Source organism: Coregonus lavaretus (genome assembly GCF_964263955.1).
Source record: "Coregonus lavaretus genome assembly, chromosome: 6".
Lineage (NCBI taxonomy): Eukaryota > Metazoa > Chordata > Actinopteri > Salmoniformes > Salmonidae > Coregonus > Coregonus lavaretus.
Window position 1 is genome coordinate 2,129,682 of NC_139993.1, and position 18,241 is coordinate 2,147,922.

Genomic DNA, 18,241 nt, shown 5'->3' on the forward strand with positions numbered 1-18,241 from the left:
GGAGAACTTGCACAATTGGTGGCTGACTAAATACCTTTTTCCCCCACTGTAGCTCAATGAGCTCCATAATCCAGTGGATCCGTCTCCTTCAGCTTTGCAGGAAGTGATTAGTGTGGTTATGTTGACTAACAATGTATTTTAAATGCACTCCAAAACATAACAAACCTGAGTCTAGAAGCTCTTGTGGAAAATATATGTGTGCTGCTCTTTGATTACATCAAACAAGCACTGTTCAGGTAATTACAGAGTATCTACGTGCAGTCCCCTAGCACCATGATTCACAGTGATTCACTCTCTCCTTCGTTTGATTTCGTTGTGCGCTGAACAGAACTCAAAACACCAACTACCAAAGCACCTCAATAAATTATAGTTGTGGGTGAATGCAGTTTCAGGTAAACTTGAACTATGGTTAGACATGCTCCGGAACTTTGGCGACTAAGAAAGTATTTTTTACTCTTCCCACTTTGGGTTGGATGTGTCAATGTGTAGTTCATACATGCATAATCTATGAGCAGAATTACTGTTTTACCTCAATTAGCCACGAAATCCCTAGTTTGAAAGCGACTGTGCAGCGCCATTTTCCCTACATTCCCTACACATGGTCCAGCCCCCTAGCAATTCGAGTTCCAGCCAATGAGCTTCAGCCCTTCGGCATTTGAGTGACAGCTATCAAGATGCACACACAGCAGATTTGCGGGAACCACTTTTGGCTCGTGAGCACCACTTTCAAAACTGCAGGCTAAAAAGTATACAAAAGTACCGGAGAATGTCTTTAAATCAGCCTGTTGAAAGATGTCCTGATAAAAAATAAAATTTTACAAATGTTTTTTGTTGTTGTTGTGTCATTTAGACTGACACACTACTGTCATGACACGCTCAGTCACATAAGTGTCTGGAGAACAAACGCACGGCTGTGTGTGTGTGTATGTGCGCGGAAAACGTTGCTTCAAATACACATTCGTTTCCCGGGAGTGAAATGAATCGATCTTATGATTTCTGGGAATGATTCGTAAAAAAAGCCGGAAGATGATGACTTGGCTGTGGTAAAAAGGAAATATATCCCATAGGCTGAAGATACGTTATGCCAAATGCCATTTTTTCCTCTGTCAAAGCTATCAATTCATACAGCAGCGGTTAGTGACTGATTTCAGTATTGATTTCAGGTCCGTCCATGTTCTGCCACAGCCTTGTTCTCTCTCACAGAGAGTCTCAAGGGTTCAGTTCAGGCCTGTGATTGGTGGGCTTGGCTGCTCTATGCTTTATGCCTGTAGAATCAATATGTTTATTTACCTGTCTATCTGAGTAATAACACAGTCTTTAGCTGTGATATATCTACTGTTGGAGAGAGGTTTGGTATTGTCAGGGGTCTAGACATTCCTTCAGTGGCTCATGTAAAACTCTATTTACTGTATCACATCTTACAATAACTCAAACCGCCTTCATTTTCCTTTGGTTCTCTTCTAACTGAATTACAAACTGTTAGCCTCTCGCTGTCTGTGGTTCAGTACCGTGGGCACTAGGGGTGTAACAGTACACATATTCGTACCGAACCATTCGGTACAGGGACCTCGGTTCGGTCCGCACTGTGAACCCGAATGAATGCATAACAAAATGTATACACTACCGGTCAAAAGTTTTAGAACGCCTACTCATTCAAGGGGTTTTCTTTATTTTTACTATTTTCTACATTGTAGAATAATAGTGAAGACATCACAACTATGAAATAACACATATGGAATCATGTAGTAACCAAAAAAGTGTTAAACAAATCAAGATATATTTTGTATTTAAGATTCTTCAAATAGCCACCCTTTGCCTTGATGACAGCTTTGCACACGCTCAACCAGCTTCACCTGTAATGCTTTTCCAACAGTCTTGAAGGAGATTCCACATATGCTGAGCACTTGTTGGCTGCTTTTCCTTCAGTCTGCGGTCCAACTCATCCCAAACCATCTGAATTTGGTTGAGGTCGGGGGATTGTGGAGGCCAGGTTATCTGATGCAGCACTCCATCACTCTCCTTCTTGGTAAAATAGCCCTTACACAGCCTGGAGGTGTGTTGGGTCATTGTCCTGTTGAAAAACAAATGATAGTCGCACTAAGCCCAAACCAGATAGGATGGTGTATCGCTGCAGAATGCTGTGGTAGCCATGCTGGTTAAGTGTGCCTTAAATTCTAAATAAATCACAGACAGTGTCACCAGCAAAGCACCCCCACACCATAACACCACCTCCTCCATGCTTTACGGTGGGAAATACACATGCGGAGATCATCCGTTCACCCACACCGCCTCTCACAAAGACACGGTGGTTGGAACCAAAAATCTCAAATTTTGACTCCAGACCAAAGGACACATTTCCACCGGTCTTATGTCCATTGCTCGTGTTTCTTGGCCCAAGCAGGTCTCTTCTTATTATTGGTGTCCTTTAGTAGTGGTTTCTTTGCAGCAATTTGACCCTGAAGGCCTGCGTCATGCAGTCTCCTCTGAACAGTTGATGTTGAGATGTCTGTTACTTGAACTCTGTGAAGCATTAATTTGGGCTGCAATTTCTGAGGCTGGTAACTCTAATGAACTTATCCTCTGCAGCAAAGGTAATTCTGGGTCTTCCATTCCTGTGGCGGTCCTCATGAGAGCCAGTTTCATCATAGCAGCATGGTTTTTGCGACTGCACTTGAAGAAACGTTCAAAGTTCTTGAAATGTTCTGTATTGACTGACCTTCATGTCTTAAAGTAATGATGGACTGTCGTTTCTCTTTGCTTATTTGAGCTGTTCTTGCCATAATATGGACTTGGTCTTTTACCAAATAGGGCTATCTTCTGTATGCCCCCCCCTACCTTGTCACAACACAACTGATTGGCTCAAACACATTAAGAAGGAAAGAAATTCCAGAACTTTTAACAAGGCACACCTGTTAATTGAAATGCATTCCAGGTGACTACCTGATGAAACTGATTGAGAGAATGCCAAGAGTGTGCAAAGCTGTCATTAAGGTAAAGGGTGGCTATTTGAAGAATCTCAAAGGGTTACTACATGATTCCATATGTGTTATTTCATATGTTTTGATGTCTTCATTTTTATTCTACAATGTAGAAAATAGTCAAAAGAAAGAAAAACCCTTGAATGAGTAGGTGTTCTAAAACATTTAACCGGTAGTGGCGCAGTGGTCTAAGGCACTGCATCGCAGTGCTAGCTGTGCCACTAGAGATCCTGGTTCGAATCTAGGCTCTGTCGTAGCCGGCCGTGACCGGGAGACCCATGGGGCGGAGCACAATTGGCCCAGCGTCGTCCAGGGTAGGGGAGGGAATGGCCGGCAGAGATGTAGCTCAGTTGGTAGAGCATGGCGTTTGCAACGCCAGGGTTGTGGGTTTGATTCCCACGGGGGGCCAGTATAAAAAAATAAAATAATGTATGCACTCACTAAAAGTATTTAATAAGATTATTTCATTCATTCAGATCTAGGATGTGTTGTTTAAGTGTTCCCTTAATTTTTTTGAGCAGTGTAGCATAGGCCTATAGAATGTCTGAGCCATGTTTACATATTGATTTCACACATATTGCACTTTTTTTTAGTGTTGTTATTGATGAGTAATTGTGTTTTTTTTTCATTTAAGAAAATACAAAATGTTGTTATTCCTGATTGTGCTCTAATCAGGCATTATATGACTCATGATCATATATGGAATCAGGAATATCAACACTTTGTATTTCTTAAGTAAACATGAATGAACTACAGTAACGGTTGGCATTTCATTTTCCCGCTGTACTGAAACTGAGCCGAACCGTAACCCCAAAACCGCAATTCGTATTTCTGAACCGTGGATTTGGTGAGGCCTAGTGGGCAGCCGGACCGACTTGTTTTGATTCAACCCAGATTTAGTATATTCACTTGAATGTGTTTACCTACCTACCACTCTCCTTTCTACCCAACTCTCATCAACCTCCCTCTGAGCCAAGGTCAGCAATGCTGAGACTAATTACAGTGTAACACACACACGTAATGACAGTCACAAGGTAAGATCTGGGTGTTTTCCTTCTCTCTCATCGCCAGCGACGCTTGACACTATAAAAAGTACAAGAGTGTGTCAACGTGCGTTAGCACCTCATTTAGCACCTGTCCTATTGTAGCGCTCCTGTTCACATCTGCTGTGATACACCTTGTTACCCTGCTGGTGTTCAGCTCTAGCTTCAGTGTTGACGTTCTCTCTCACACACGTTCTCACACACACACATATACACACAAAGTCATTCATGCTTTCTCTCTCTCTCTCTCTCTCTCTCTCTCTCTCTCTCTCTCTCTCTCTCTCTCGCTCTGTTCCAGGGCCCGATGGGTGGAGGGGAGGAGAGCCCTGTCTCCGGCCCAGCAGCAGAACACCAGCCTGGGACGCGGCACAGCTTCGTCCAGGACCACTTTCAGGCACAGTACAGGTAGGAGTCCTAGATATTATCATACAGGTACTTTAGTAGTCACAGATGATGAGGTTAGAGTCACATTCAATTAGTACAGATCATGTAATAAAGCATACTTAAGTTATGCAGCAATTCAATAATGATTTCTCCCAACATGAGACTTCATGGAGTACCCAAACACCTCATCCAAGGCTTCTGTAATGTCTGTGTGCATTGTTTTCTCTCCGCAGAATCTATAGCATGCCGTTAGATATAGTATAGGTATTCAGAACATGTGAGCATTCACTTTCCCTCCTGTGGATAAGAACCGCTAGCCTGCTAAAGTAGGTCACATTGAGCTGTGAACACTTTCTGGGATTAATCTCTGTGTGAATCTTGTTTAGCTCTTTTCCTCCTGGTCTGCAGTACACACACACACACACACACACACACACACACACACACACACACACACACACACACACACACAGCAGCAGCAGCAGGCTCCCTGCGTAGCCAGTCTAATAGAAATGTGATGACCCTCTGCTAGCCTTGTCATGATGTTCTTCATCTCCTTTCCTCCCCATCCATCTCTCTTCTTAGATCAATCTGTTGAAACGTTCCACTTGTTGATTTATGATACCAACCACTGATCTGTATACCACCTGGATTGACTGAGCAGTTTAACGGATGATTAGACTTTGACATATCCATATTGTAGAGAGAATGAGATTAGACATTAAATGTACAGAATCTGCTGGGGGTCGATTGCAGCCACAGGCAGCGCTCCTCTCTATAACAAAGAAGGACTCCAGTTGTATCGGGCTTAGTATTGGACTTAACACCATGCTGGCAGATTAGCGTGAGTCAATCAGTATAGGGTTAACCCCAGACAGTTAGACTGTATTGATGATGACGCGGGGTTAACCACCCATTCAATCACGGGATTATGATTCCCACTCCCTCATCACAGGATTATGGATTATACACTTATACAAACCCACTGTATCCCTGCGGAGACTGATCTCTCCCGCTGTTTCCTCCAGGCTGCTAATTGGAAATTGCTCTCCGAATCCATTCTCCCTGATTGAAAAATGTGTATCTAAAATTTAATATCGGAATTTTGAGGCAGAATATCGGAATTCCGAGATTGAATATTGGAATTCCGGGTGTTCCCTTGAATGTGATGATGATCCCTCCTGTTATTCAAAGTGTCTTCTTTAACATCCAACCCCCTTGGCTCTTGGCTATGATGTGTTTGCCACAACAGCACATGGTTGTGTTTACGTGCTATTATCAGATTAGCCGTTAATTCATTAGCAGATAAGAGTAGCGACACTAGGGGAAATCTGAGACGTAACCTTCAAGACACGCCAAATGCATCCCTAAACAGCTTAGTAAAGAATGCTAATGCGATAGCTCCTCTCATCAACAATTTTGGCTCTGTCTCAAATGGCACCCTATTCCCTTCATAGTGCACTACCTAGACGAACAGTTTTGGCTGACAGCTGTGAAGTGTCTGGACTCACCATCCTTCCTCCTCAGGTGGATGGATATACAGATGTAGGATCTTAATTTTATCACTCTTTTGTTGCTGAGAATTTTCCTGCAAAGCAGGAAATGCAAACTTCTAGTGTATTTTAGTTTTTAAAAGGCTTCTGGAGTTTGTAATTTCAATTTAGAAATGTCAGACTTGGTTTGCCCTAACGAAAAATGTATCCACCCCTACAAAAATGTTCATTAATTATAATCCACATAATAATTCACATTTCCCTTTGTTGCAAGATTATTTTCTTGCTCTAGCAAACTGGCTCGAATAGTAGTACCACTCCAAAAGGGTTCTTCGGCTGTCCCCGTAGGAGAACCGTTTTTTGTTCCAGGCAAAATCTTTTTGATTCCATGTAGAACTCTTTTGAGTTCCATGTAGAACACACTCTGGAAATGGTTCTACATGGAACTCAAAAAGGTTCTACCTGGAACCAAAAAGGGTTATTCGAAGGGTTCTCCTATGGGGACAGCTAAAAAAGAATGTAGTGTGTGTTTAGTCAGGGGTTACAAAACAACACTTAAAGCACCAGTAATTAGTACTTTGATGGTCTGCTCCCTAAGTATATGTCTCAGTATTGAGTACATGTTTTTGTCACATTATTATGCAGTCTACTGTAAAGTGATTACAGAACTACTCCAAACTCTGTTGTTTCTCCCGAAACGCACCTTGTCATTTTCTGCCTGGCTCCACCTCAACAGCTTGAAGTGTCAGAGAGTAGCAGGGTTACACTGTAATTGCGATTCCGGAGTTCAGGACACAGACCCAGGCAGCAGGCTAACGGCTGTCTGGTTTGGCTGGAGGGAGCTGGGAGGGTGTTGGGGGAGGTACAGATGGAGAGGGCAGATGGCTGGAGGGCTTGTTACAGATGACCTTGCAGGTAGAGCCTGCCTGGCTGTTCCCCACCCCTGCCTGGCCTTGCATTACATGGGGCCGTCTGTAAAGTTCCTTTTGTCTGTAAAGCTCCTGCACTGTGCCTGCCTACAACTGTACTTAGCAACTGTTCATGCAAGTGCATTTGAGTATGAATACAGATCAACACAAGTAATGTATCCTATCCACTGCATTCAAACTGTTGTGTTACATTGGGCTCCGTTCCAACATTCTAACTCAACATTGCAGTATTGGCTGTGTTCCACCTTCCAGACTTCTGAAGTCACAAGACAGGTAGTGTAGTAGTGTGACTCAGACAATGGGTGTTTCTCAAAATGCATACTACCGTGCTCTGAGCACGCAAATTGGAGCACGGGAGGGTCGGAGTATGAGTCAAAATCAATGGAGCACGGAGGAATGGAGCACGGAGGGCACTTCTCGAGTGTGTACTCCGTTTGTACATATTGTGAAGCATGCATCGATGCAAGCTTCAACAGAAAGTATGCAAAGAAATATGACGCAACCACGTAAAAAATGACTCAACAGTTCTTGAAATCAATGGTGGCCGTTATTTGAGCTGAAGCGAGAGAAAATACACTCCGACTTCGGAAAGAAATGTTGCTTATTCACATATAATATGTTGCCTGACTACAATATTTTATCTTGATATGTAAATAAATACATGCTGTGTACATTTTGGCGTGTTTACCTGCCTACGTACCATAGATCGGAAGCCCATAATAATTCAATAGGGATAACTGGCTAGCTATTACTGTTAGCTAGCTAGCCAGATAGCCATGAAGAATTGTTAGCTAGCTACCCACGAAGAATTGACATCTACTTTGCATAATATTAGTTTTAGGTCATTTGTGCCTTTTATACCATCTGGTTAGCAACATTATTTACGATTCACATATAGCTAGCTGATATTTATGAAGTAAAACATTTGCTTTGTGTATATCTCGTTTCGTCTCTTGCCACTGTCCTGGCTGGAAGACGGTTCAGTGACTGGGTAGCTAAGTCCATAGTAAGTCAATAGGGCTAGCTAGCCACGAATAATTGGTAGCTACCCACGAAAAATGTACATCTACCTTGCATAACATTATTTTTAGGCCATTTATGCCTGTTTAACTAGCTGGCTAGCTTGATTATTACGATTCACATATCTAGCTGATAATTATGAAGTACAACATTTGCTTTGTGTATATCTTGTTTTGTCTATTGTTGACATTGTCCTGGCTGGAAGACGGTTCAGTGAATGGGGAGGTGCAGTGTGAGGGGAAGTGTGAGTGCTTCTCAAATATAATGTTTTATGCATTCTCCATACTCTCGTCCTCACAAGAACGTACTCAAGAGAACGTTGTCAGAGCATGAGAGTGTGGAGCATGGTAGTATGCATATCGAGAAACACCCATTGGCTCTGATGAGTTTGGGTTCTGTGACTCGTCCTCCACACTTCCTCCTTATGTTATTGTCCTTCTATAGTTGCGGTTGCCATGGCACTCGTCTCTAATTGCAAAACAAAATAATAATCACTCTTAGATGGTTCCTCTCTCCCTCTCTCTCTCTCTCTCTCTCTCTCTCTCTCTCTGTCAGTCTCACTATCTTTCTTTCAATCTTTCTCTGAATCAATCACCCATTCTCACTGTCTCACTCCTCTCTCTCAATTTCAATTCAATTTCAATTTAAGGGCTTTATTGGCATGGGAAACGTGTGTTAACATTGCCAAAGCAAGTGAAGTAGATAGTAAACAAAAGTGAAATAAACAATAAATATTAACAGTAAACATTACACTCAGAAGTTTCAAAAGAATAAAGACATTTCAAATGTCATATTATGTATATATACAGTGTTGTAACAATGTGCAAATAGTTAAAGTACAAATGGGAAAATAAATAAACATAAATATGGGTTGTATTTACAATGGTGTTTGTTCTTCACTGGTTGCCCTTTTCTTGTGGCAACAGGTCACAAATCTTGCAGCTGTGATGGCACACTGTGGTTTTTCACCCAGTAGATAAGTGAGTTTATCAAAATTGGGTTTGTTTTCGAATTCTTTGTGGATCGCTGTAATCTGAGGGAAATATGTGTCTCTAATATGGTCATACATTTGGCAGGAGGTTAGGAAGTGCAGCTCAGTTTCCACCTCATTTTGTGGGCAGTGTGCACATAGCCTGTCTTCTCTTGAGAGCCAGGTCTGCCTACGGCGGCCTTTCTCAATAGCAAGGCTATGCTCACTGAGTCTGTACATAGTCAAAGCTTTCCTTAAGTTTGGGTCAGTCACAGTAGTCAAGTATTCTGCCACTGTGTACTCTCTGTTTAGGGCCAAATAGCATTCTAGTTTGCTCTGTTTTTTTGTTTGTTCTTTCCAATGTGTCAAGTAATTCTCTTTTTGTTTTCTCATGATTTGGTTGGGTCTAGTTGTGTTGTTGTTGTTGTCCTGGGGCTGTGTGGGGTCTGTTTGTGTTTGTGAACAGAGCCCCAGGACAAGCTTACTTAGGGGACTCTTCTCCAAGTTCATCTCTCTGTAGGTGATGGCTTTGTTATGGAAGGTTTGGGAATCGCTTCCTTTTAAGTGGTTATAGAATTTAACGGCTCTTTTCTGGATTTTGATAATTAGCGGGTATTGGCCTAATTCTGCTCTGCATGCATTATTTGGTGTTTTACGTTGTACACGGAGGATGTTTTTGCAGAATTCTGCATGCAGAGTCTCAATTTGGTGTTTGTCCCATTTTGTGAATTCTTGGTTGGTGAGCGGACCCCAGACCTCAGAACCATAAAGGGCAATGGGTTCTATAACTGATTCAAGTATTTTTAGCCAGATCCTAATTGGTATGTCAAATTTTATGTTCCTTTTGATGGCATAGAAGGCCCTTCTTGCCTTGTCTCTCAGATCGTTCACAGCTTTGTGGAAGTTACCTGTGGCGCTGATGTTTAGGCCGAGGTATGTATAGTTTTTTGTGTGCTCTAGGGCAACGGTGTCTAGATGGAATTTGTATTTGTGGTCCTGGCACCTGGACCTTTTTTGGAACACCATTATTTTTGTCTTACTGAGATTTACTGTCAGGGCCCAGGTCTGACAGAATCTGTGCAGAAGATCTAGGTGCTGCTGTAGGCCCTCCTTGGTTGGTGACAGAAGCACCAGATCGTCAGCAAACAGAAGACATTTGACTTCAGATTCTAGTAGGGTGAGGCCGGGTGCTGCAGACTGTTCTAGTGCTCTCTCTCTCTCTGTCTCTCTCTCTCTCTGTCTGCCAGTCTTTTTATATCTGTGAGACTCCTCGGGGGCATTCTGATCTGAATAAATGTTTGCGATTAGAGCGAAGGCTGTCTGGTGGTTTAGGCTGCAGAGACGGGAGAGACGAGCGACAGTCACTTTGCGGCCTCAAATGAGTTTTGGTCTACACCCTCAGTCTGTCATGTTGAGTTTGGAGCATTGGTTTTCTTAGTGTCAAAGGCAGCATCCCAAATGGCACTCTCTTTCCTTTCAAGTAGACTACACAACTTCAATGGGCCCTGGTTAAACATTGTGCACTATAAAGGTAATAGCATGCCATTTGGGAGGCACCCAAAGGACTGAGGAAATAGATATTGTCTTTCTATTTGTACTCTCCCCTGTGTCTTCAGTTCAGCACAGCTGCCCAAGATGGTGGTGCAGATGTCTGTAGACAAACCTTTTAAAGCAGATTATCCAGAGGTCACACAGTCACTCCTCATTCAACCTCTCCTTTTGATTTTATTACCATGATGACCCACTCACACTCCCTCTCCTCCCCCTCCATCGGTGAGGCATCCTGGGCTGCCATCTCCCCCTAACCCCCCCCCCCGACCTTACCTGGGGCGTCTCTGAGCCGATCCCATCCCAGGCTGAATGCTTTGAAGTGGGGGTTAGAGAGTTGATGAAGTGGAGGGCTGCTTTGATCTCTCCACTGGCGTTTGTTGTTAACGTACAGAGTGTAGAGACTCTGCCAAGCCCCGCTTCCTCTCTCTGACCCAACACCTTCTAACTATCGTCAACGAACACTTACTCTCTCTCACACACACACACACACACACACACACTGTTCGCACACACACAGGTCTGCCAATTACCCCACTAATACAGTAGTTCTGTTTACTCTGTTTACTTAACCTTGAGCACCCCTCTCTGCCAAACAAACACCAGTACAATTGTATTGACCCACTACTGTCAGAGCTGAAGCACTTTATTACTCTCTGACACTATTTATGCTGTTTTCATGATATGATTGACTCTAGTGGTTGAGGACTGTAGAGTAATTGTGAGGAGTGCCAATACGTTTTAATTTTGACATCTTCCCTCCTCATTGAAACCCCACTAACAACTGAGGTAATAAAAAGAGAAATCGCATACTTAAGCTAAGAGAGTTCTCAGGTGTGTTTGCGTGCCCACTCACAATGTACCTTATATTTTATGGAGTTGGATCTGTACTGTAGGAGCCTACAGAGTAAGTGGTTGCAGTTGGAGCTTGCTAGAGATGATAGCCCAGTGCAGTTGTTTGTTTAGAGAATCAGTTCCACAACTGGTGTTCGGGTCCCCAATGCTCCGGTGACATGGAGGAGGAGGCTGTCAGCGGCCTGGATCGAGACCAGGGAGAGAGGGACGTTTAGAGCCTCGTCTAGCCTCATATCTCCACACAGCAGATGGGGACCAAAGCGCTTCGCACCTCTCAGTATGCAAGCAGGATACGGATGCAGATGCCCTTCTCTGAGTGGATAGAGGCAGTAACCATACGCATACTTATGAACTCTCTGACATGCACACACTGGAACTGCACAGGCCCCTCTCAGAGATGGTACTCATCATCAACAGAGGAAATACTGGCGCAGGAGGATGAGGATGGTCAACCTTAAACTTCATCAACACTGTGTGATGACGGTCACAACAACTATTTTGGGGGGGGGGGTTTCAACTCAAACTTTTTAAACAAATGAACATCCTTTTTGGCTTAGTGCTGCCTCCAATATCACAAATGTCACACACAATCTCTTGAAGTTGAAGACAAAATCCCAAAGTCCCAGCACAGCACAGACCAATCAGCTTGTCTCCTGTCCCGTGTTGCACTAACTCCCGGACTTCATCTTCCAGCTCGTCACACCCCTCAGAGAGAGGCAGCCTAAAACATTTGTTTCTTTTCTTTGAGGCGTAGCCCTCTGTTAATTTCCCATGGCGTGGGCCCTTTGTTTAAAGGTCTCTAATGGAGAAGCAGATCAGCCTCTGTGCACTCATCCAACCAACGCAGACGCCAGCAACCCAGACAGACTGACTGACAGGGGAATTTCACTCTGGCTACAGCTGCCCTCCCCATTTCACCAGAGGAAGAGATGAAAGGAGGGAGCAGAGGAAAGGAGGGATCAGAGGAAAGGAGGGAGCAGAGGAGGAACTGTCTGCTGACCTGTAGAGTAAAAGTCTGGAAGGACTTGTCATTACCATGTGTTCCACTTTAGACGTTTTGCTAATTACAGGGCAGTAGATACTATACTGTAGACATTTCTCTGTGGATTGATTGGTTAGTCGAACGACTAAGGGAGGGGATACTTTGCCTTTGTCCTGGAGTGGCACTGGGCTGAAATGGCATCAGGACCTCTGTGCTGGCCTGTATCAATCAGTGACTGGGATTGGGGTCCTTGCATTTCTGTTCAGTCATAATTCACAACCCCCTCGATTACCAATGTTTCTCTACCACCGCTACCACCACATTTGTGGAAAATGCAAATCACCAGTGGCGTGATATTGAATCTCAAATGGGCTTTTCACATGGGCACTGAGTGGTTTTGAGACCCGGATGACTCCGACCCCTGTGAAAGTTATATCTCACATTGTTCCTCTCAACTTTTTGATGAAATGGACTGTGAATCCATTGGAATACATTATTCAAGCAGAGAGGGATTTGTAGCTGGTGAAACTGAAAGGAAAAGGGGATTGATGGAAGACGAGGTTCACAGTGGATTCAAATGTATTCACTAAAAGGTCTGTGTTATGTGTCTGATACAGTATCTTCATTCTGTCTAATGTAGGTTTAGGGTAATGCACAGTATGAGCTGTTTGCTATGAGAGCTGCGTTCAAGAAAGCTCTTCGACCAATTTACTGGTCAAACATTCTCTAAAAGCACTATGTCTGTATTATGATGTTTGAATTCTGTCTAATGTATGTTGATGCATAGCATGTGCTATATGTAAGCCTATTATATGAGAGCTGCATTCCAAAAGGGTGAGGCTGCAAGTTTAGTCATGGTGTTATGTCTTAATTCAGTCGTCTTGAGCTATATAGATGCTGCGTTCAAGAAAGGTGATATGAGGCTACGTGTTTAGTATTGCTGGTCACGTACTATTTATTTAGGTGGTGCAGAGAGGCTGTTCAAAACCTCATCTGTATAAATGATGAATAAGGGTCTCTGGTAGACCGTCGGTTGGTAGGACTGCTAACTCGTTGCTGTGGGCTAGAGGCCAGGAGATTGGTGCTGTGAGAGTCAGACAAATGCAGAGTGGGAGGTGGTGCGAGGATAGGTTTGACACACACACACATTGACAGACTCTCTCCTCACAGACACACACACTGACACACTCTCTTCACAGACAGATGAACCAACCAGGAACCAATCTGGAAATGCTGTCAGCCTCCACACATAGAGTTCTAAGTGATGCTTGTGTGTGTGTGTGTGTGTGTGTGTGTGTGTGTGTGTGTGTGTGTGTGTGTGTGTGTGTGTGTGTGTGTGTGTGTGTGTGTGTGTGTGTGTGTGTGTGTGTGTGTGTGTGTGTGTGTGTGTGTGTGTGTGTGTGTGTGTGTGTGTGTGTGTGTGTGTGTGTGTGTGTGTGTGTGTGTGTGTGTGTGTGTGTGTGTGTTCTAAGTGATGTTGGAACGTGGAAGCACCACTAATGCTGTGACTGGCACTTTCCCATGCAGAGTAAATACAGGAATCCTTTTAACCAACTCTCAGAATGTCATTTACAGCCTGACTTAGAGATTTGAATGGGGAAATCTGTGTTAGATCCATAGAAAATAACTACTAGATCCATAGAAATAGAATAAGTAATTCTATTAAAATAGTAATGCTATTTCTATGATATCTGGGCACATATCTACAAAGCCTCTCAGAGTAGGAGTGCTGATCTAGGATTAGTTTCGGCTTTTAGATCAAAAGGAATAAGATTATAAGGACAGGTGGGGACCTGATCCTAGATCAGCGCTCTTACTCTGATACGCTTTGTGGTTACAGGCCCTGGTCTAGATTGGAGTAACAACTCTAGCTACAGACCTGTACTGACTATACTTGACTGCATCACTGTCCTGGAGTGACTCAGCAGAACACCTGATAACCTGGACTCATCCAGCTGAAAACAACCAGGTTGAAAAGAGAAAGCAGAGAGAGCGGAGCAGTCAAATGTATCAGCACAGTGGAGCTAATATGTTCCACACAAGCTAGCCTGAATGGCTGCCTCTCTCTCTCCAACCAATCTGCTTTGTGTCTGTCTCGTCTTCATTCTTTCACCCCTCCATCTTTCTCTCTACCACCTTTCCTTCTCTCCTCTGCCTCCATCTTTCTCTCTACCACCTTTCCTTCTCTCCTCTGCCTCCATCTTTCTCTCTACCACCTTTCCTTCTCTCCTCTATACTCCATCTTTCTCTCTACCACCTTTCCTTCTCTCCTCTGCCTCCATCTTTCTCTCTACCACCTTTCCTTCTCTCCTCTGCCTCCATCTTTCTCTCTACCACCTTTCCTTCTCTCATCTGCCTCCATCATTCTCTCTACCACCTTCCCTTCTCTCCTCTGCCTCCATCTTTCTCTCTACCACCTTTCCTTCTCTCCTCTGCCTCCATCTTTCTCTCTACCACCTTTCCTTCTCTCCTCTGCCTCCATCTTTCTCTCTACCACCTTTCCTTCTCTCCTCTGCCTCCATCTGTCTCTCTACCACCTTTCCTTCTCTCCTCTGCCTCCATCATTCTCTCTACCACCTTCCCTTCTCTCCTCTGCCTCCATCTTTCTCTCTACCATCTTTCCTTCTCTCCTCTGCCTCCATCTTTCTCTCTACCACCTTTCCTTCTCTCCTCTGCCTCCATCATTCTCTCTACCACCTTTCCTTCTCTCCTCTGCCTCCATCTTTCTCTCTACCACCTTTCCTTCTCTCCTCTGCCTCCATCTTTCTCTCTACCACCTTTCCTTCTCTCCTCTGCCTCCATCTTTCTCTCTACCACCTTTCCTTCTCTCCTCTATACTCCATCTTTCTCTCTACCACCTTTCCTTCTCTCCTCTGCCTCCATCTTTCTCTCTACCACCTTTCCTTCTCTCCTCTGCCTCCATCTTTCTCTCTACCACCTTTCCTTCTCTCATCTGCCTCCATCATTCTCTCTACCACCTTCCCTTCTCTCCTCTGCCTCCATCTTTCTCTCTACCACCTTTCCTTCTCTCCTCTGCCTCCATCTTTCTCTCTACCACCTTTCCTTCTCTCCTCTGCCTCCATCATTCTCTCTACCACCTTTCCTTCTCTCCTCTGCCTCCATCTTTCTCTCTACCACCTTCCCTTCTCTCCTCTGCCTCCATCTTTCTCTCTACCATCTTTCCTTCTCTCCTCTGCCTCCATCTTTCTCTCTACCACCTTTCCTTCTCTCCTCTGCCTCCATCATTCTCTCTACCACCTTTCCTTCTCTCCTCTGCCTCCATCTTTCTCTCTACCACCTTTCCTTCTCTCCTCTGCCTCCATCTTTCTCTCTACCACCTTTCCTTCTCTCCTCTGCCTCCATCTTTCTCTCTACCACCTTTCCTTCTCTCCTCTATACTCCATCTTTCTCTCTACCACCTTTCCTTCTCTCCTCTGCCTCCATCTTTCTCTCTACCACCTTTCCTTCTCTCCTCTGCCTCCATCTTTCTCTCTACCACCTTTCCTTCTCTCATCTGCCTCCATCATTCTCTCTACCACCTTCCCTTCTCTCCTCTGCCTCCATCTTTCTCTCTACCACCTTTCCTTCTCTCCTCTGCCTCCATCTTTCTCTCTACCACCTTTCCTTCTCTCCTCTGCCTCCATCATTCTCTCTACCACCTTTCCTTCTCTCCTCTGCCTCCATCTTTCTCTCTACCACCTTCCCTTCTCTCCTCTGCCTCCATCTTTCTCTCTACCATCTTTCCTTCTCTCCTCTGCCTCCATCTTTCTCTCTACCACCTTTCCTTCTCTCCTCTGCCTCCATCATTCTCTCTACCACCTTTCCTTCTCTCCTCTGCCTCCATCTTTCTCTCTACCACCTTTCCTTCTCTCATCTGCCTCCATCATTCCTCCTCTGCCTCCATCTTTCCCTTCTCCCCGTCTCTCCCCCTCCCCCTGGGGATGCTACTGACACAGTCCTCTTGGCTGGCTTTCCCAGCCCCAGGCTCATCCCCTGCTGATCCCCCTGTAGGGCTGATCCCCCCCTGTGGCTCTGCTGTTCCACACCACTACTACAGTGGGGGGAAAAAGTATTTAGTCAGCCACCAATTGTGCAAGTTCTCCCACTTAAAAAGATGAGAGAGGCCTGTAATTTTCATCAGAGGTACACGTCAACTATGACAGACAAAATGAGATTTTTTTTCTCCAGAAAATCACATTGTAGGATTTTTAATGAATTTATTTGCAAATTATGGTGGAAAATAAGTATTTGGTCACCTACAAACAAGCAAGATTTCTGGCTCTCACAGACCTGGAACTTCTTCTTTAAGAGGCTCCTCTGTCCTCCACTCGTTACCTGTATTAATGGCACCTGTTTGAACTTGTTATCAGTATAAAAGACACCTGTCCACAACCTCAAACAGTCACACTCCAAACTCCACTATGGCCAAGACCAAAGAGCTGTCAAAGGACACCAGAAACAAAATTGTAGACCTGCACCAGGCTGGGAAGACTGAATCTGCAATAGGTAAGCAGCTTGGTTTGAAGAAATCAACTGTGGGAGCAATTATTAGGAAATGGAAGACGTACAAGACCACTGATAATCTCCCTCGATCTGGGGCTCCACGCAAGATCTCACCCCGTGGGGTCAAAATGATCACAAGAACGGTGAGCAAAAATCCCAGAACCACACGGGGGGACCTAGTGAATGACCTGCAGAGAGCTGGGACCAAAGTAACAAAGCCTACCATCAGTAACACACTACGCCGCCAGGGACTCAAATCCTGCAGTGCCAGACGTGTCCCCCTGCTTAAGCCAGGACACGTCCAGGCCCGTCTGAAGTTTGCTAGAGTGCATTTGGATGATCCAGAAGAGGATTGGGAGAATGTCATATGGTCAGATGAAACCAAAATATAACTTTTTGGTAAAAACTCAACTCGTCGTGTTTGGAGGACAAAGAATGCTGAGTTGCATCCAAAGAACACCATACCTACTGTGAAGCATGGGGGTGGAAACATCATGCTTTGGGGCTGTTTTTCTGCAAAGGGACCAGGACGACTGATCCGTGTAAAGGAAAGAATGAATGGGGCCATGTATCGTGAGATTTTGAGTGAAAACCTCCTTCCATCAGCAAGGGCATTGAAGATGAAACGTGGCTGGGTCTTTCAGCATGACAATGATCCCAAACACACCGCCCGGGCAACGAAGGAGTGGCTTCGTAAGAAGCATTTCAAGGTCCTGGAGTGGCCTAGCCAGTCTCCAGATCTCAACCCCATAGAAAATCTTTGGAGGGAGTTGAAAGTCCGTGTTGCCCAGCGACAGCCCCAAAACATCACTGCTCTAGAGGAGATCTGCATGGAGGAATGGGCCAAAATACCAGCAACAGTGTGTGAAAACCTTGTGAAGACTTACAGAAAACGTTTGACCTGTGTCATTGCCAACAAAGGGTATATAACAAAGTATTGAGAAACTTTAGTTATTGACCAAATATTATTTTCCACCATAATTTGCAAATAAATTCATTAAAAATCCTACAATGTGATTTTGTGGATTTTTTTTCTCATTTTGTCTGTCATAGTTGACGTGTACCTATGATGAAAATTACAGGCCTCTCTCATCTTTTTAAGTGGGAGAACTTGCACAATTGGTGGCTGACTAAATACTTTTTTTCCCCCACTGTATATCCCTCAGGGTGTACTCTGGCTGGGCCACTGGCCAGGGAGGTATTCATGTTGGAGTCATGTTTGTGTTGGTTGACAGTGGTAGTGGATGCCCTGCGTGACACGGGAGGATGAGACGGGAGAGTGACTCTTTTGACCAGCGTACCCATACTTCATTGGGGTGATTATGTCATGTCCCTGTCAATCTGGATGTCCTTGCTTCTCAGTTGACTTGGTGCTCTCTCTTCTGTATTCCTGCTGGATTACGCTCTTTTTCTGTTAACCACATCTATTGTATTCCTGCTGGATTACGCTCTTTTTCTATTAACCACATCTACTGTATTCCTGCTGGATTACTCTCTTTTTCTATTAACCACATCTACTGTATTCCTGCTGGATTA

At 44.3% G+C, this 18,241-nt stretch overlaps 1 protein-coding gene across 1 annotated transcript in view; it reads left to right on the forward strand.

Annotated features, from left to right (window-relative positions):
• usp43a (ubiquitin specific peptidase 43a) overlaps positions 1-18,241 on the forward strand; it is a 109,571-nt gene that overhangs the window by 46,591 nt on the left and 44,739 nt on the right. Inside the window, exon 3 of the mRNA XM_084164139.1 lies at positions 4,320-4,426. Within this exon, the coding sequence (XP_084020265.1) occupies positions 4,320-4,426 (107 nt within the window). The remainder of the gene's footprint in view (positions 1-4,319; positions 4,427-18,241) is intronic.